Below are 17,719 nucleotides of genomic sequence, written 5' to 3' on the forward strand. Positions count from 1 at the left end.
AGTTGACATCTGAGGATGTTGCCAATATAACCTTCATATCAAGATATTTTGATTAAAAACAGAAAATTGTATTATAAGAAAATTACTGTAGCATCATTTTCCCAACAGTTTCCAGTCACATAAACTTGTTTTTCTTAACCTGACACCAAGGTAGCTCAGTAACAATGCACTACCAGTAACAACCAAGTACAACTGAGTTCCCTAAAATAATATTCTTGCTTTCCCTACGTACTCAATAATTCTTGTGAAGCTTTTCAACTTTTAAGATCAAAGTAGGATTATTTTATTTATCAAGACCACATAATTCAACCCAAAATATCCCACGCAACTGCCAGTGAGCTATTCAGATTCTAGACTTCTACCAAGAAAATCCAAAGAGGGGCGCCTGGGTGACTCAGTCGGTTAAGCGTTCGACTTTAGATCAGGTCATGATCTCACCACTCGTGAGTTCGAGCCCCACATCGGGCTCTGGGCTGACAGCTCAGAGCCTGGAGCCTGCTTCAGATTCTGTGTCTCCCTCTCTCTCTGCCCCTTTCCTGCTCACGCTCTGTCTCTCCCAAAAATAAAATAAACATTAAAAAAAAAAAATCAACAATCCAGAGGGCAAACTCCTGAAATGGCCTCCTAAATGTACTGGACAACCCAGGCTGAACTTTCTGGAGACCAAAAGGATCTTATACAGAGCCTCTTTTTGGACAACTGTGATCAATCACTATTTTAACAGAGAGAAGAAAAGTAACTTTTCAGGGCATGGGGTTTATTATATCCTTATGAAGCTTGAAAAAAAGTTAACACCTCCTTAACTCCTGTTCATAAAGAACGAGGCCCTCCATCTAATTAAGATGACTGGAAGAGGGGTAGAGGAGTAATTAACTCAGGAGGTCTTCCGGGAACAGGTACACAGGGTCAGGCATTCATCATCATTAAAATGACAGGCACTCAGCTGCCATGTACAAGGCTGATGACGAGGGTTTTTTTGTTTTTTGTTTTTTGTTTTTTTACTACAACCTGCATCTGTAAAGTGCCACTGTGTGAATCCATGTGACTCACCTACTCCTGTCTGTGGCCCCACCGCAAAGAACCCTGAAATTCTCGGGCTCATAAGCTCATCCTCATGAGCTTATGATCCAGTAGCACTGGTTACTCAATTTTTTAAATATTCAGATATACCCTGCAGACAAATACAAAACTTTTCTGTGCCCACGCAGTCCCACCACCATAAAAAGTTATATACAAATTAAATAAACTCGGCTTTCTTAACCATTTTCTCAGCTTGAGTTTATCCTTTCCCCAAATGAAGATACGTTCAATTTATATCCAAAATACATTTAAATATTCTAAAGGTATCGTATCAGACCTAAGTTATCAAAAAATGTAAACAAAATTTATCTAGCTTATACTTATGAACCAGATTTTAAAATGTTTAATTCACCCTGTATTGACCCTCTACAAAAAACTAACCAAGTCCCATTTAGACTGAAAAGCTGATGTGGGTTTTAAAGTGGTTCCTCAGAGACAACCGCCAGTTACTAAAGCTAGTGTTATTGAATCTAGTGGTTTATTGCATCATTCAATTTAAAAGACCAAAATAATTCCATTCTGATCTTCTAATAATGTTCCTTCTGAATGAGCCCCCAGATTCTGCTGTCCTAAGTAAATGTGCTGAACTGGAGATTCCGCCATGACGCCCAGCACAAAACTGGGGCTGGGGTGACCTCGTGTGTTCCATCGCTCCTGTTAAAAATCCCCAACTTTCAGTATCACTCTGGTTTGGTCGAAAGGAACTTCAAGGATGGAAACTCGAGGTGAAGTCGAAAAGCAAAAAGGGAAACAGAGGTGACTCTCACAAGAAAACGAAAGGATCCATTCATCACATGATGTCATCTTCATACTCCATAGTCAGACTGCTTCTCCTGAAGCTGCCTGGTCAGTATCTGATATGAAGACAGAGAAGCCACTCCTATGTGGAAAAGGATTTGCCAGAGGTTCCTTAGCCCATGCAGGTACATGTTGCCCAGGCAGATAAAGAGCAGCATCAGCACCACCTTCACAGTCCTGGCTGGACTGTAGAACAGGTACAAGTAACACTGAAACGACACCATAAGAGGCAGTCCAGTCAGAGAGGAGAAAACAGCCACAGGTCCGATGCAGGACTCACTTCCTACACCTGCACACACAGTGTCATCTCACACATAGTAGCTCATTAAACTGAAATCATGACAACGGAGCCCGGCCTCGCCAGGTGAGCTGCTGTTAATCAAATCACTGGATGAAAGTGGAGATCCAGAAGAGACAAGAAAAGTGGAACAGATGTCACAGGGGGAATTAGAACATGACACTCTTGAAAACATTTAAGAACTACAGACAGAAATGCCCAGGCTGTGGGCTGTCGAAAAAGAAGAGGTGCAGGTAAGGGGAAGAGAGCCAGGCCAAAGACACCCCAACAAGAACGGCTGGTCTCCAACTGGACTTTTCCTTCCGGGGAGTCATGACAGGTAGGAAAGCCAGTAAAAGAAGCTATGCTTTTATTATTTGTTTTTCCTGAGTTCCAACGACATCAGGGACCAATGTTCCCTAGACATCCTCCTTATCGTGTCTTCAAAAGCATCTCTGACACAGGGAAAGGTCTCACAGCAGGGAGGGGGACTAACATTTTGTGTAGGGCATTCACACAGAAAAGAGGCCATTCTTGTTCTACAAAAGCTAAAAGTAACTTTTTGGGTCAATGTTTAAAAAAAAACCAAAAAGCACATTCTCAAAACACAGAGCAGTTCGACAAAGGCTCAAGCTCCAGTGGGAGGGAAAGAGTTCCCCACTGAAAGAGCTACCCAAGTAAGAATGCAGTTGGGGGAACGAAGGGCAAAGTGCAAGATCCCTGCAGCCCTGAATACAGGCTCTCGGTACCTCAAATGGCAACACTCGAGGCTTGGGACACTTGATTTCTAAAAAATGAGTGCATTTTTGGTCCTGGGTTGAAAATTTCTTTTCCCACAATCATGTCACTCTTAAAAAATAGACCATTCTGGGATGTATGTGGAAGAGAGAAGAAGCGTTCTTTGAGAAAATAAATTTTAATTGAAAGGAAAAGAAAAAAAAAAAAAAAAGCTTAAGAATGTAGACAAAGTACTAAAATCTGAGCCTCTATGGAGGATGGGGAAAGAAAATTACAGGTTTTTTTTTTTTTTTTTTTTTACTAGAATTAACTCTACCTACAGAGGGTTCAAAAGCTCCATTTTACTCTGCCCTGTAAGTATGCAGCTTATTTGAAAATAACTAAACAGTAACCAGGGGCGCCTGGGTGGCTCAGTCGGTTAAGCAGCTCAGGTCACGATCTCGAGGTTCATGAGTTCAAGCTCTGCGTTGAGCTCCATGCTAACAGCTCGGAACCTGGAGCCTGCTTCAAATTCTGTGTCTCCCTCTCTCTCTCTCTCTCTCTGCCCCTCCCCACTCACACCCTGTCTCTCTCTCCCAAAAACAAATAAATCTTTTTAAAAATCTGAAAGTAACTAAACAGTAACCAACAGTAAAAACCCACTAGTTAATGTTGTAATGTTTGCCTCGTTTCCTAACGACAGATTTGAGTCAGATGGTATGACTATTAAAAAAAAAGTTTTTGGGGCGCCTGGGTGGCTCAGTCGGTCGAGCGGCTCAGGTCATGATCTTGCGGTCCGTGAGTTCGAGCCCCGTGTCAGGCTCTGTGCTGACAGCTCAGAGCCTGGAGCCTGTTTCAGATTCTGTGTCTCCCTCTCTCTGACCCTCCCCCGTTCATGCTCTGTCTCTCTCTGTCTCAAGAATAAATAAACGTTAAAAAAAAAAAAAAAGTTTTTACCTAGTCTTGTATTTAAACAACACACACGCACACACACATGCACGCACATGCAGTTGTTACTTCTGCAGGAGGACATTTCTATACTTGGACTGCCGTGACACTAAGCAACACCCTGCCTCACATTAGTCAGGTAACCCAATCCCCACAGCACTCTCAACTTTCCCTTCTTGAAATGTGAGTCCCAAAATTCCTGGCTTCTGTTCAGCCGTTGTGAAAGGCTCTGCGGCCTAGGGCAAATGGCTTTCCCTTTGAGTCCAATGCTGTTCCTTTGTAAAACGAGAGGACTGGACAGGATGGGCCTAGCGTGGTTCCACTAAGGGCCTGGTATTCCGTGACAGGCCTTGGTGGGAGAAAATCACATCTAGAAATAAGCTGACGGTCCCAACAGAAGAACAAAATAAGGTCACGGGTTCAACCCACTCAAAATATCAATGTTTCACCCACCTGGAAAATACAGGCTACAAAAGGAATAAGAAAAGCCAGAATAGTTCCGATTTCCTCGTGGGCAACCTAAAACAAATGTAAGAAACAGGAGAAAAGGAATATTCCGATGAAAGGAAAAACGATGACATGAAGCTCTTCACACCTCATTGGGTCTGGTTTGGTTGATAAAGCAAAATCCCTGACTGGGACAGAGCACCCTGTTTCTATACCAGAACCGGGGTTGACATGCAACTGTTTCCAACAGCCTGGACACCACCATGTGCCCTCCTGTCCCCGAGCATCTGTACGAAACCCCCAGGCTGGAATGCCCCCCAACACTACTGCCTCTCAAAATCCACTCATTTGTCAGCACTAAGCTTTCCCTAATTCTGCATTCTTCAGGTACTGCCACCTCCTTAGTGATGTCACCACACTCTACTTTGTGCCCCATCTTAACTGTCTTGTCGGCCATGTAACTGTTCTAGTGCGTACAGACGCTTGGTAAGTGTCTGGGCATGGATAATCATAAAAAATAAGAGTAGGAAACAGCACCCATCAGCCAAAGACAGGACGCAGTAACAGGCGGTCACCACTCTTACACACAGGCCTGCTGCCACTCTCCACACAGGTCAGTCTACATTAGTCTCCTGAGAGCAACACCAGCCATGCTTCAGCCTTTAGCTACCGCAGTGATGGTGTGGGCACGATGGCTCTATTTTTAAATGAGGTATCTATCCGTTTATGCCTACAGTGATTCTATGCTTTTTCAAAGTGTTTTAAATACTTCAAAATTTAAAAAAATATTTTAAGAGCCCTGACATAGAAAGTTGCTTTGATTTAAGCAGCCTGGCAAACCAACTGCCTAATGATACAGTTCTGACAAAGACATAGGGAAGTGGCATCTTGCTTGATATAAATCAGACTAGGAGCAACTTTTTAACAGGCAGAAACAGCCTGAACCTCAGAGGCTGAGAATCAGATTCGCTCCTGACGAGCAATCAGGACCCTGGGGTGACTCCTGGGGCCCAAGGATGTCCCTGTACCAAACTATTTCTCACCAATTCCCCCTGACAGGCCCCTTTGGCTTCTTGGGACAACAGACACAAAAGAGCAAGTTTTATATTTGTTCAATTTACTATAAAGAATAAACTTTAAAATAAAAAATTGTATTTTAATTAAACAATTGTTAAAACCTTTGTACGTAATAACCTTACGAATAAAGCATCTCCCCCATCAGTTTCTGCCATCATAGGTCCTTCAATTTAAACTATAAAAACAAGGGTTACCTGTAGAGAATGTTCTGCGAGGTGAATCCCACGGATGAGGTTCAGAGCAGCACACATGATGTTGAGAATGAGCGAAAGGACACCCAGGGCTGTCACTGGCTCCATTCGGAAATTAGGGGCTTCACAATTAAAAAAAATAAGTGTCTAGTGAAAATAATTTCTATATGAAAGAAAAATAAACAAAGACATTAACTAGACCTCCACTAATGATAGGCTCATTATGTTAAACACAGAATAACAAACATATTAATTAAAAGCAGCTGCTGTTAGACGGCAAAAAGGCAAGAAATGGAGGACAGAATGGATCTGGGAATCTGAAGTGAGTTTCTTTCGGCATGAAGACTGTCTCTGAGTTAAGCACAGGTTTTTCAAGGCCTGATTTTCTTTCTACTTAAAGCAGTGGTTCTCAGAGAGGGGCGATTAGCCCCTCAGTGGGCAACTGGCAATGCCTAGAGATATTTGGGGTTGTCAAAACAGCAAACAGGGTATTACTGGCATCTAGTGGGCCACGAATGCGTCTAAGCATCCTGCAATGTACAAGACAGCTCCTCACAACAAAAAATTATCCAGTACAAAATGTCAGTATGGCTTAGGCTGAGAAAACCTGATGTAAAGCAATTTATGGCTTTATTTGTAAATTGATTGTCAAACTGACAGCATTTCTATCAACTCTCAGCTTCTAAACAAGGACAGTATTCAGGGACTCGTGGGCTTCCGGGGCAATGTGCAGCAAATGCAGTTTTTTAAATTCTAAAATAATTGGGAAGAGGAGGTAAAAACACTGATTATTTGAGCCACAATCTGTTTCTGGAACTCTACACCAAATGATCATTCTCTCCTCAGAGTTAACTACCAAGACCGATTCTGGTTCACACTATTAAAGGGTGACACCCTGCCCCATTCTCTTAGTATGATCTTTTAAATCATCCCTTCTGGTCCTTACATTTCCCACATACACACACATGCGCACACACATGCACACACACAAGTATCTAGCCACAACCCAAGGGATGCCTAGTGTTAGTGTGTTAGAGTTTCCACTGAGCTTCCAAAGCTCCTGTTAGAACAGAACATGCTACCTGTAAAGATTCTAGCCTCAGGACAATAGGGTGGGTCAAACCACAGTAAAATGTCCTAGAAAGATAAGCAAGTTGATGTTTTCTGGATTTTACTCCTCTTGTCTAAGTGGTTGAAAAACAAAATACATTACAGAGCCACCCCATTTTTATATATGGCAAAAGAAAAAGCTTGCGGCTCAATTACCTTCTACGAAAGTTAAGTTCATTCCTAGCATAAATTACACGTTACTGATTGGCATAAAAGCCAATCCAGGAATGTATTTGGTTTAAATTTAAATAGATTAAATCAAAACACAAAGTTAAGCCAAAAAGGTGAACATTAAGGAAAAAAAATTTTTTTTAATGTTTATTTTTGAGAGAGAGAGACAGAGACAGAGAGACAGAGCACGAGTGGGGTCAGGGCAGAGAGAGAGGGAGACATAGAATCTGAAGCAGGCTCTAGGCTCCAAACTGTCAGCACAGAGCCCTATACGGGATTCAGATACACAAACCGTGAGATCATGACCTGAGCTGTCGGACGCTTAACCGACTGAGCCACCTAGGTGCCCCCCAAGATGTGAACATTTTTAATACACCACTTTTAAAATTCAAGCAGTGAGTTTAGTATAAAAACTGTTAAAACAAAATAATTAGACTGTTATAGTGTAGACAACTCTATCTTTCAAAGAAGGATTCAGCTCTTAGACCATTACAGAATGGTTAGAAGATAAATTCTACTTTAATTGAAACTTGGTTTGTGTGTGTAATCATAAACAAGGAATAAAAAAAAAATCATGCTTTGTTATGTGCTCTTAGACCATTACAGAATGGTTAGAAGATAAATTCTACTTTAATTAAAAATTAGTTTGTGTGTGTAATCATAAACAAGGAATAAAAAAAAAAAAAATCATGCTTTGTTATGTGCTCTTAGCCCATTACAGAATGGTTGGAAGATAAACTCTACTTTAATTAAAAATTAGTTTGTGTGTGTAATCATAAACAAGGAATAAAAAAAAAAATCATGCTTTGTTACATGCTAGGCATTGAGTGGCTAGTGGTGTTAACGGCGGACTAAGTCACAGAGTGCCAGGGCACCCAGCTCAGAAATCCACAGGGCTCACGGGGAAGCAAACTGAGAACATTCAAAGCCCTGGCTCTGGCCCTGCCCACCCTCATCCCCAAGGCCCTTCCCTCCCAGGTCAAGGAGGGCATGGTTTCTCAGCGGAGATTTGCAATGTTTTCACTAAGTGATAAGATGAGATAAGGATTCATTGTCAAAAGAAAAAAGAGAGAAAGAGAACAGACAAATCTGTACACTTTAGTAAGTGACTTCCAGCAAAACCGAATGACTTCCCTTTACATTTAAACGGGTAGACTTCACCCTGGTTGAGAAAACAAGTCACTCTTCTGAATTTCATCAAGAGTTGCACCGCCCCCTCCCCAGAACGACTCACTATGGTGACAGGTTTTTTGTTAACAGTCACCTGGAAACAGGTCAGTCCATATTTTCCAGACATATTTTCCAGACACCCATCCCCTAAAAAACAACTCCCTGGTTTAAAAAAAAAAAAAAAAGCCAATTGTGTTTGAAATACCTAATGTCACCTCATCTTCACCAACATCGGAGAAGAGCAAACCACTTACCAGGCTCCAAGTGTATCTGTGTGTGACCGTTCATTATCCCATTCGCTATATCTGTGTCCTCCACAGTGAGAACCACTGGAGGTTGGAAGTCAAGCTCCTCCTGAATTTTTTCTAAGCTGCTCTCCATCTGAGCGGAACTTACACAGTTAAAATGCCACTTCACTTTCTGAATGATGCTATCTGCAAAAAGAGAGCAACCCAAGTTGAGCAGTTGCGTCAGGATGGATATTACAGAACAATATGTGCAAAATGAAGTTCACCTTTCTGAGCAAGCTAGTAAGTCAGCCAGATTCTGGGAGTGTCTGGATACACCTAAAGGTCAGATGTTCACTGGGTGTCATTACTGCTCTCATCAATCTCTTCAGTGCATAATACTTAAAATGCGATTGTCCACAGAGAAGGCAACAATGCTTCCCGGAACCTCAGTGATGAGGGAGTCAAGGGATAGGGGCTGGAGTCTTACTCAGCCACTGCTGATAGTACAATCCTGGGCTGTTCACAGAATGATGCAAAGCTTAACAGAAAGGGGAGACAGTTATTCTTGAATGAATTACCTCAAAAAAGGTACGGGAGAAAAAACTTACAAATAAATGTGAGTATTTTGTGCAAACTAAAATCACATACTTCAAAGATATCGGTTTTAATTGCTTTGTTTGCCTTAGTATTAATCGATTACCAAGTTTTAATAAGCACTTGGAGTTTCGTACATATTGGCAAAGCAAAATCACGCACAATGCCGGTATCTAGTATCCACCATTATATTCTACTCTCACTCAGTGATGAGCAAACACGATGCCGGGACAGGGTCTGCTGTGTGATCAAGCACACCACTTTAGAAGGAAGGCACATGCAGAGCAGCGGGGAGCAGAACACGGTCCACACTGCATATCAACCGCCACAGCTGTGGTCTGCCTGGGGCCAGCGTGCCCTCTTTGTAGGAAGAAGTGGGGTTGAGAGCAGCGGTGGACGAGGCCTCACAGGGAGAACCGGGGAGAACTCTGTCTACATCACAGGTCTGCCTGGCAGAGGCCTGCGTACCAGGGAGCTTGCCAGCACCTTTGGGTGACAACAAAATGCACCAGCCAGTGGACCACGTGAGGGAGTGCGAGGGCTACGGCAGTACAGCCAGGAAGCACACGTGCCAACACGCCTGTGCACCTGACCCTTAGTACCGACTGCTGCCAGCCCCTCATTCAAGGGCATCACAGAGACAGCAGCTAGTTTACATACAGGCACAGGATGCCCCCCACTCCCACCTCTACTCCTGTTCTCCCAAGAGCTTAGAATGACTTGACTCACACCTGAGGAAAAGAGAGCATAGGCTACAGCTACCATGCTGTGTTCCAAAGCCTCCGAGCCTCTACAAGCCTCTCTGACAATGCCTAAGAGAAAACAATCCTCTTCCAGGGCAGTATTTCTCAGACCTTTGAATAAAGGGGCAGTTTTTCTTATTTCCAAATGGTTACAGACTGATTCTTTGATAAAATGCAATAAAAAATACCGCAGGAATGTCAAATCACCATACGAGTTTCTGGACACTTATTCTCACTTTCTGTACCTCCCTCATGATAGAACAAATTCCCATACCACCTGTTGAGTAGCACTGCTCTAGAGCAGGGGTTAGCAAATTTTCTTAAGCTGCCAGGTAGCAAATATTTGAGGCTTCTAGGCCCCATATGGTCTCTGTCACATCCACTCAACTCTGCTGGGTAAGGGCAAAAGCAGCCACAGGCGACCCATGAAAAGAATGAACGTAGCTGGGTTCCACTGTATTTACAAGAAAAAAAGAGGCGGGGGCAGCTGGCCCTTGGGCCACTTTGCTGACCCCTGTCCCAGAGGGCTGTGGTGAATAATCGATACAAGTTTCACCACTCCCCAACCTGCCTCAGGCTCTGAAGAGATGAAGAGCCAGCGGTAAACCTTGAAGCTCTCCAGGCCGCTCCTTCACTGAAATCTCTTGGTACAAAACTGATCTCCAGTGACATGTTATAGCCCCTGCAGTGGTTTTCCCTGATGGTCAAAGCCAAATCTAAACCATTAATTCTACACATACGATGCCGTGAGAGAACAGTAAATAAGAAAGAGGGTTACAAACCAAATTCAAGAAAGGCGTATGGCCTGGAGGCTAGGCCAATACAGGTGGTGTCATAGGAAGCTGTGAATTCCCACCACACGGTCTCCAGGAAGCAGAAGGCCATGGCCGCTGGACACTGGCGGGAGCAGATAGCCATGCAAGCCACATCCCCCAGCGAAGAGAAACTGAAACAAAAGGGCAGTATCTCCATTACTGGGGAACAGACCCCTGTATTCCCATCCCATATTCAGACACAACGATGCTTCTGCCCTGCTCTTCCTTGGCCTTGAACAGCCCTGGAGCTGTTTGCTGCATGCATACAGTCCCTTCAGCTGGACCTCCCTGGGACTCTCTTGTCCTTCCTCTAAAATAGAGAGCAGTTGGGGCACCTGGGTGGCTCAGTTGGTTGAGCGTCCAACTTCGGCTCAGGTCATGATCTCACGGTTTTTGAGTTCGAGCCCTGTGTCAGGCTCTGTGCTGACAGCTCAGAGCCTGCAGCCTGCTTCAGATTCTGTCCCCTTCTCTCTCTGCCCCTCCCCACTTGTGCTCTCTCTGTCTCTCAAAAATAAATAAATGTAAAAAAAAAAAATTGAAATAGAGAGCAGTTATTTGCCACTGACAATGTGAAATCACTCCTACTAATTTGTGCACGAAGGATGCACGCTTCATGAGGGAGAAGTAGCCTCAGACTTCTCTGCATCTATTGAGAAAATATTTTTTTTCTTTAATCCACATCAATAGCTTTCTAATGTTAAATCATCCTGCCATCCTGAAATAAAGCCAAGAGGTTATGAGTTTGTACATATGCACATACACACAACTTACTGGATATAGTTTGCTAATGTTATATTTAGGATTTTTGTGTCTATGCAAAGTAATATTGGCCTGTAATTTTCCTTTCCTGCACTATCTTTATCTGGTTGTGGTATTAGGGTGATTCTGGTTTCATAAAATAAATGCAGGGTTCTCTCCTTTTTCTACCACTTTTCAGAATGTCATGCTACCATTTGAAGTTCTGGGGACTCGAGTTCTCCTGTCTGTGGTGTCTACTGACTCACACTCATTGTAGAGTGTCTCCTCTGCTGTCCTGTAACTTTTGGTGAGAGGGGACCAGTGTGGAGCTTTTTTCTTTTTTTTTTTTTTGTCCTTCTTTAAGAATCTCTCGAGCACTGAGTTGTGGCACACTTCTTCCAGAGTGGTTTTATGTGCAGCATTGGTGGTATCGTCCCTTCCAGAGTGGTTTTCCATTTGCTCTGGCCAGCTACTCCAGGAGTGTCATCAGTCTGGAACCAAAACTGAGAGCTGAACCTTGTTTAGGAATTCCTAGACCATGGAGAGTATAAACTCAAACTCCAATCCTACAGGAGGCACAGAAGCTGGGTTTCAATTTCTTAGATGAGATTTTGTGTTTCCTTCCCATTCAAAGCCAGGTAGAGATGAGCTACCCTGTACTGGTGGGTGGCTATTTCTCACCTATTGTCATTCCACCTGGGCTGTGTGTGGCCTCACAAGAATCCCTTCTTCATTCATGGGTCTTCTCACAACACCTCAAGCCCAAAGGCCTCTCCCTTAATGGGTACTGAAACTCAAGCCCTGAGTATACCATGACTGACTTATTACCCAAGAGCCTCAATGTCAGCTCACACACTTACCACACCCTGATACTCTGTTCCCCATCATTTCTGGCACCTTGGGAATTCTTTATTTTAAGCTCAGCTACACATTTAAAATAATTTCTCATATACATTTACTCACATTTCAGAATGTTTCTGGAAAAGAGTTTTACAGTTATATTCTTCTATCATCTTTTCATAATTGCAAGTCTCTATATAAAAACTTTTGTCAATTAAAAAAAAAAAGACAACCTGCTCCTTATACAAGGAATTTTCCAGAAGCCCCTATTTGTGGGCTGACTTGTATCTCCCAAAAAATAGGCCCAAGTCCTAACTCCCAGTACCCGTGAACATGACCTTATGTGGAAACAGTCTTTGCAGATACAATTAAGATGAAATGAGATTATAATGGATTAGGGTAGGCCTCCATCCAACGACCGGTGTGAAATTTGGTTTTAGAGACCGAGAGGAAGAAGGCCATGTCACCAAGAAGGCAGAGATTGGAGTAACTCTTCTAAAAGACATGGAATGACAAAGACTGCCAGCAACCACTAGAAGGTAGTAGAGAGGCATGGGAAGGAGTCTTCCTTAGAACCTCCAAGACAGCACTGCCCTGCAGACACCGCGATTCTAGACTTCTGGGCTCCAGAACTGTGGGAGAATAAATTTCTGTTGTTTTAACTTGTTATGGTAACCGTAGGAACATAACTCAACTCCTTAACTATAAAATAAGCTATAGTACTGCCCACCTGTACAAAAAAAAACAAAAACAAAAAAACACAAACTTCAGGTTCACCTGTGAAAACAATGGTGAATATTTAATTCAAAATACAAATGAGAACGTTTTATATTCTAGTTTTCAAAAAATGACTGAAGCACCCATAATTTCATTTGATGCCAAAGATGTTTTCTTAACAGAGAAAGGTTTGAGGCGTGGCACCAAGATCCCATAAGGTGTTAGAGAATCAGAGCGTAATGAGGGAGGGACATGAAGGACAGTGGTTTTGGGCACCCAGAGAAAGGAGGCACAAATGCGGACAGAGGCAGCTCAGCTTTGGCTCCTGAGCCCCCAGAGCCCACACCACGGGGTAACAGCCGCATGTGTTTGCTACCTGGCGCCCCCTTCAGGCAGGCCCCTCTTGCCCAACGACACCAGCAAGCCCCAAGTCAAGCCTGGCCTTTTCCTTTTGTTTTTCGGATTCTGAGGCTGAATTCCCCTAAAAGCACCCTACCTTATCAGGTCAACTAAAAATTTAGTGTTCAAAGGGAGCAGGAGGAACTTGGCAAATGAGGGCCCAAATAATGGAAAACAATGACATAAAATCTATGACAAGCCGTTGTGATACTTCAAAATCTGCCAACCCCTGCGCCCTCCTGTAGAATGGCTTCGTGCATGCATCTTAGTGCTAGAGTAAGAAATGACAGAACACATGAGGAGCAGCCCTTGGGGCCCAGCTGCCTGTATTCAAATCTGGGCCCTACCACTTACTAACAGGACAACCTCAGCTAAGTCACTGAACCTGTTTCCTCCTCTGTAAAACACGTATGATACTGTCACCCACCTCACAGGCCAATAAAGCACTTAGAACAATGCCTGACATATAGAAACCACTCAACAATACTAGCCATTCTTACTAGAAAATGCTTCCACTGGAGCACTTTCCCTACTGTATTATATTCAGTTAGGTATTTCTCTTGTTCCCTCCTTAGCCTTTAAGTTCCCTCGGAAAAGGGACCTACCTGTGCTCATTATTCACTCCCCTGCTCCATTACATAATAAAAAAATTTTTAATTTAAATTTAAAAACCAAACAGGCGAAAAATTTAAAAAGTAAAAAACTAAAGGCAAGAATTAGAAGTCTTTTATTTTCTCGGCTTTCCTACTCTCATCCTTTTCCCTCCCTGACATTATACCCTAGACTTCTCCCCCTTCCTCAGTGTTTCCACCCCTCCATCTAATGCAGAATAAACTACCAAACTACAGACATGAAAACTGATTGAACCCAGGTCTCCCGACACTCAAGAGCAACCCCACCAGCAGAAGGGCAAGAGTGGGAACAGCACACCCCCTTGATCCGATGGCTGTAAATGCACACAACCTCAGACTGCTGTCTGACGGCAGACCTACTCTTAACACACAGTGTGATCGGCCTCATGTTACCCCAACGTATGGTTAAAAGTAAACCCAAGTTTGCGGATGTTGTGGAAGAGTGAGCATGCTTGCTTACTGTATACTGAAGTCACGTCCTTCTGCAGAACCTCGACCTGGGTACTGGGTCAGTCGCAAGGCTAAAGTCTTGAGCCGTCTCCTGCATTCCAGAAAATCCTGGGTGTGGTAAAAGTCAGTGGAAGCCGAGAGGGGCAGTCCATCCCTCACCCTCACCACACAGGCAAAAAGGATCATAGACATGGTCTGCAGGGGAAGTCATGAGGACACCTGAGGAAAGCAAGGGCACCTTGTTACTGAAGGCAGACGATGGTAAGAGAGACGCCCCCTGCCCTTGAAACGTCCTTTCTGGCTGTTTCACCCTCACCCCACTGTAACTGCAAATGTTGCCTTTATTATTACTTCCCTGGCCTCTACTGCTAGGTCACGGCCTGTCTTCATCCCTTCATTTTCCTTCCTGTCTCTTCTTCACTTATAATCCTCCTTTCCCTTCTCTCTAATGAATCTCTCCCTTTCCAGAAGTCTACCAACTAGGATGAGGGAGAAAGGAATGGAGAAGCAAGGAAGCAGTGCCAGAAAGGCTAAGGAGCAGCAGCAATGACAGTGGGTCGTAGGACACAGGTAGCAAGACGGCCCGAAGGGACAGGAAACACCCGACACTGAAGCAGCAGGGATGGGGCCCAGTGACCTATGCGTTTCAGGTCACCCAGGCAGGTAGGTGCTGAGCAGTTTTGTTGTCTTATCCTCACCTGCAGTAGAGGGATTCTGAGCATCCAACCTGAAGTTGGTGGCAAGGAGAACAGAAGGTAAAAATGGAACCGAGGGAGTATAGCATGTCCTCCTGAATTTCTCCAAGTGTTTGATCCCAAGCCAGTCTTTGAAATGATGACTGAGTCCCTACAGATGGCTAAAGGAAGTCATTTAGCAAATTATACTACAGTAAGTTACTCAATATTTGGCCATGAAATGTGGGCACTATTAAGCAACAAAAGGAATCAGATCTTGAGCCCTCGTGGTGCCTTTGGCAAATCAGACCAGAACGCTTCTCAGGGTGAAAAGAGAGCCTGGCAGAGCCTGGCTGGGTTTTGGCCCCATCTGCTAACTCTGCAGGTGCTTGCACAGGCCATAACCTACACACGTAGGCCGTGGCAGCCCGCAACCAGGGGTTAGTGAGGTGGCCAGCGTAGCTTTAATGGGTCTTTCCATGCACCCACACATCCCGTTTCACAGATTTTGTTCGTGAGGTCCTCTACTTGATAGGATGGTAATAGGTACACACATTGGTGGGCTTTTCTTTCAAAGAACTCCAAATACGTCACCTTATTTGGCCTCTCAACTCCTACGAGCAGTAGGAAAGGGGAACCCCCATGATGCACACTACTCTCTTCACCTCTGTGCCTCTACGGATTCTTTTCCTCTGTCTGTTCCTCCTCTGATCTCCCCATATCCAAATCCGCAGCCACCCTTTCCATGACCCCTTCCCAGGCTTGTCTGGCTGGAAGTCTTCCACCTCCTCCAAATTCTCAGAGACCCTATCTCCTTGTTCTCTATTTTACGAATTTTTCATTTCCATTACCTAAGTGTCGGTTCTAAGAATAAACACCCTATCTGGAATGCATAAATGAATAATTCTTCCCATTTTACCCATGAAGAGACTGCAGTGGTATAAAAACAAGAGAAAGCCAAAAGAAAACTTGGTCTACTAGCCAACAGATCCTACAAAGTCCGTTTGTCCCATCTCCCCACACTTTCCATTCAAGAGTAAACATGTGAAAAGCCCCAGGAAAAATACCTCCACACACAAAATTGCTACGTTCCCAGCGCCAGTGGCAGGCCCTGCCAACTGCCAGAAGGCCATGTGGGCCACACCCCAGCTGCTTGGCCAACGCTGAGGTCTCTGGTACCAAAGAGGTCATCAGGGATTGGGTGTGTTGCGGCTAATCTCATGACCTTCTTATACTTTCATGAATGCTTGAAATATTTAATTTAGAAATAATTTTTTTTAATGTTTATTTTTGAGACAGAGAGAGACAGAGCATGAGCAGGGGAGGGGCAGGAGAGAGGGAGGCACAGAAGCCGAAGCAGGCTCCAGGCTCTAAGCTGTCAGCACAGAGCCCCACGTGGGGCTCGAACTCAGGGACCGCGAGATCATGACCTGAGCCGAAGTCGGACGCTTAACCGACTGAGCCACCCAGGTGCCCCTAGAAATAAATTTTTAAAGACTTACAGGCACAAAGCCCTGATAGAGACAGGGGAAGACTATAAGATCAACTTGAGACTAGGCCTTAGGAGCAAAACAAGAACGACAACTTGCTTGCTACCTTGAGAACAGTGTTATTTCAGTGCATGCAAGTTGTAACTATTCTGCAATGCACGTAGAGGAGTGTTTAAGAATACTTGTAATTAAGGGGTGTCTGGGTGGCTCAGTAAATTAAGCATCCAATTCTCGATTTTGGCTCAGGTCATGATCTCATGGTTGGGAGATCAAGCCCCCAAGAAGGGCTCTGAGATGGGCTCTGTGCTGGGCACGGAGCCTGCTTAAGATTCTCTCATCCTCTCCTTCTGCCCCCTCCCCTGCTGGTGTGCACTCACGCGCAAGCACTCTCTCTCTTAAAAAAAAAAAAAAAAAAGAATACTTGTAATGAAGATGTTTCTAAAAACACTACTAGATAAGAAAGAACAATATAGACACTGAGCCCCACCCCCCCCCCCACACACACCACACCTAAAAAAGAGAGACCGCGAGAAAGACAATGAATTAATGAGATACCGAGAGAGTCAGAGACTGGACAGAAATGCCCCAAGGCAAAATAAGAAAGACACTGCTTAGGGGGCTGAGTAAATTCTCTGCTCTTTAAAGGAAAAGCAATATACATGTATTCCAACTGTCAACCCCCAAATAGCCTCTCTAGTGCTGTTTTTATGGAGCATCTGCCATGTGCCAGGTATCGTGTTAAACCAATAAAAGAAAACAATGAACTTTTACAAGTGATAGTAATCTAAGAACGAGTTCTACCACTCTCTAAAGGACACAACTGTCACTTTAGATTCTCTACTTGACCCACTTGATCCTTTTGGTGACCAAACAATAGCATTCAAAATAAATAAAACTGTTGGTCAGTTCTCCCAAGTTACTAGTACTGGAAACTAGTGAAACCCACATATATTTAAGATATTTAAAATTTTTTCTGATGCTTAAATGAAGGGGATACTGGGATATTAAGTGTTACTTGTGTTTGTGTATACATATGAGTGTGTAAACATACAGGACGACAGCTGCCTGAGAGGTGGAGGGATTTTACACACTGCTGTGTTAGAGTCTAAGAACAGAGACAACATTGTTTTCCCCTTTTTGAAAATGTACTTTGTATTCTAAAAAATGAAAAAAAAAATTAATACAAATAGGGAGAGACTCATCTTTGTGTCCTCACAGCGCTTGGTAAGAGCTTTGCATACTGTAGGGAGCTGATGTTTGCAAATTCAGATTATGAACTATGATGAGATGATCTGTACTTGCATAAGAGATCTGACCACTGCTCAAAAAAGAATGAACTGAGGCTTTTGCTTCTGAAAAGGTAGAGTTGAAGGGCTTTTTTCCTACTCCCACTAATAGTGGTATAAAAAAT

At 43.7% G+C, this 17,719-nt stretch overlaps 1 protein-coding gene across 11 annotated transcripts in view; it reads right to left on the reverse strand.

The window, feature by feature from the left end:
* The window catches only part of SEC22C (SEC22 homolog C, vesicle trafficking protein), a 33,111-nt gene that overhangs the window by 3,088 nt on the left and 12,304 nt on the right, over positions 1–17,719 (reverse strand). For 5 of the 11 annotated variants that reach the window (XR_003971614.1, XM_030328574.1, XM_030328572.1 and 2 more), the window contains exons 2-7: positions 14,155–14,363; positions 10,336–10,499; positions 8,241–8,420; positions 5,539–5,657; positions 4,274–4,339; positions 1,848–2,087 (exon numbers count right to left, since the gene is read on the reverse strand). Coding sequence is in view for 10 of the 11 variants with exons in the window: in XM_030328574.1 (XP_030184434.1) it covers positions 1,887–2,087; positions 4,274–4,339; positions 5,539–5,657; positions 8,241–8,420; positions 10,336–10,499; positions 14,155–14,336 (912 nt within the window). In the remaining variant the exon portion in view is untranslated. Of the gene's footprint in view, positions 1–1,539; positions 2,088–4,273; positions 4,340–5,538; positions 5,658–8,240; positions 8,421–10,335; positions 10,500–14,154; positions 14,364–14,842; positions 15,247–17,719 lie in introns of those variants that run through there. The other 6 variants (XM_030328580.1, XM_030328579.1, XM_030328573.1 and 3 more) reach the window with 5 other exon arrangements.

The sequence above is a fragment of the Lynx canadensis genome, chromosome C2, assembly GCF_007474595.2.
Source record: "Lynx canadensis isolate LIC74 chromosome C2, mLynCan4.pri.v2, whole genome shotgun sequence".
Classification (NCBI taxonomy): Eukaryota; Metazoa; Chordata; class Mammalia; order Carnivora; family Felidae; genus Lynx; species Lynx canadensis.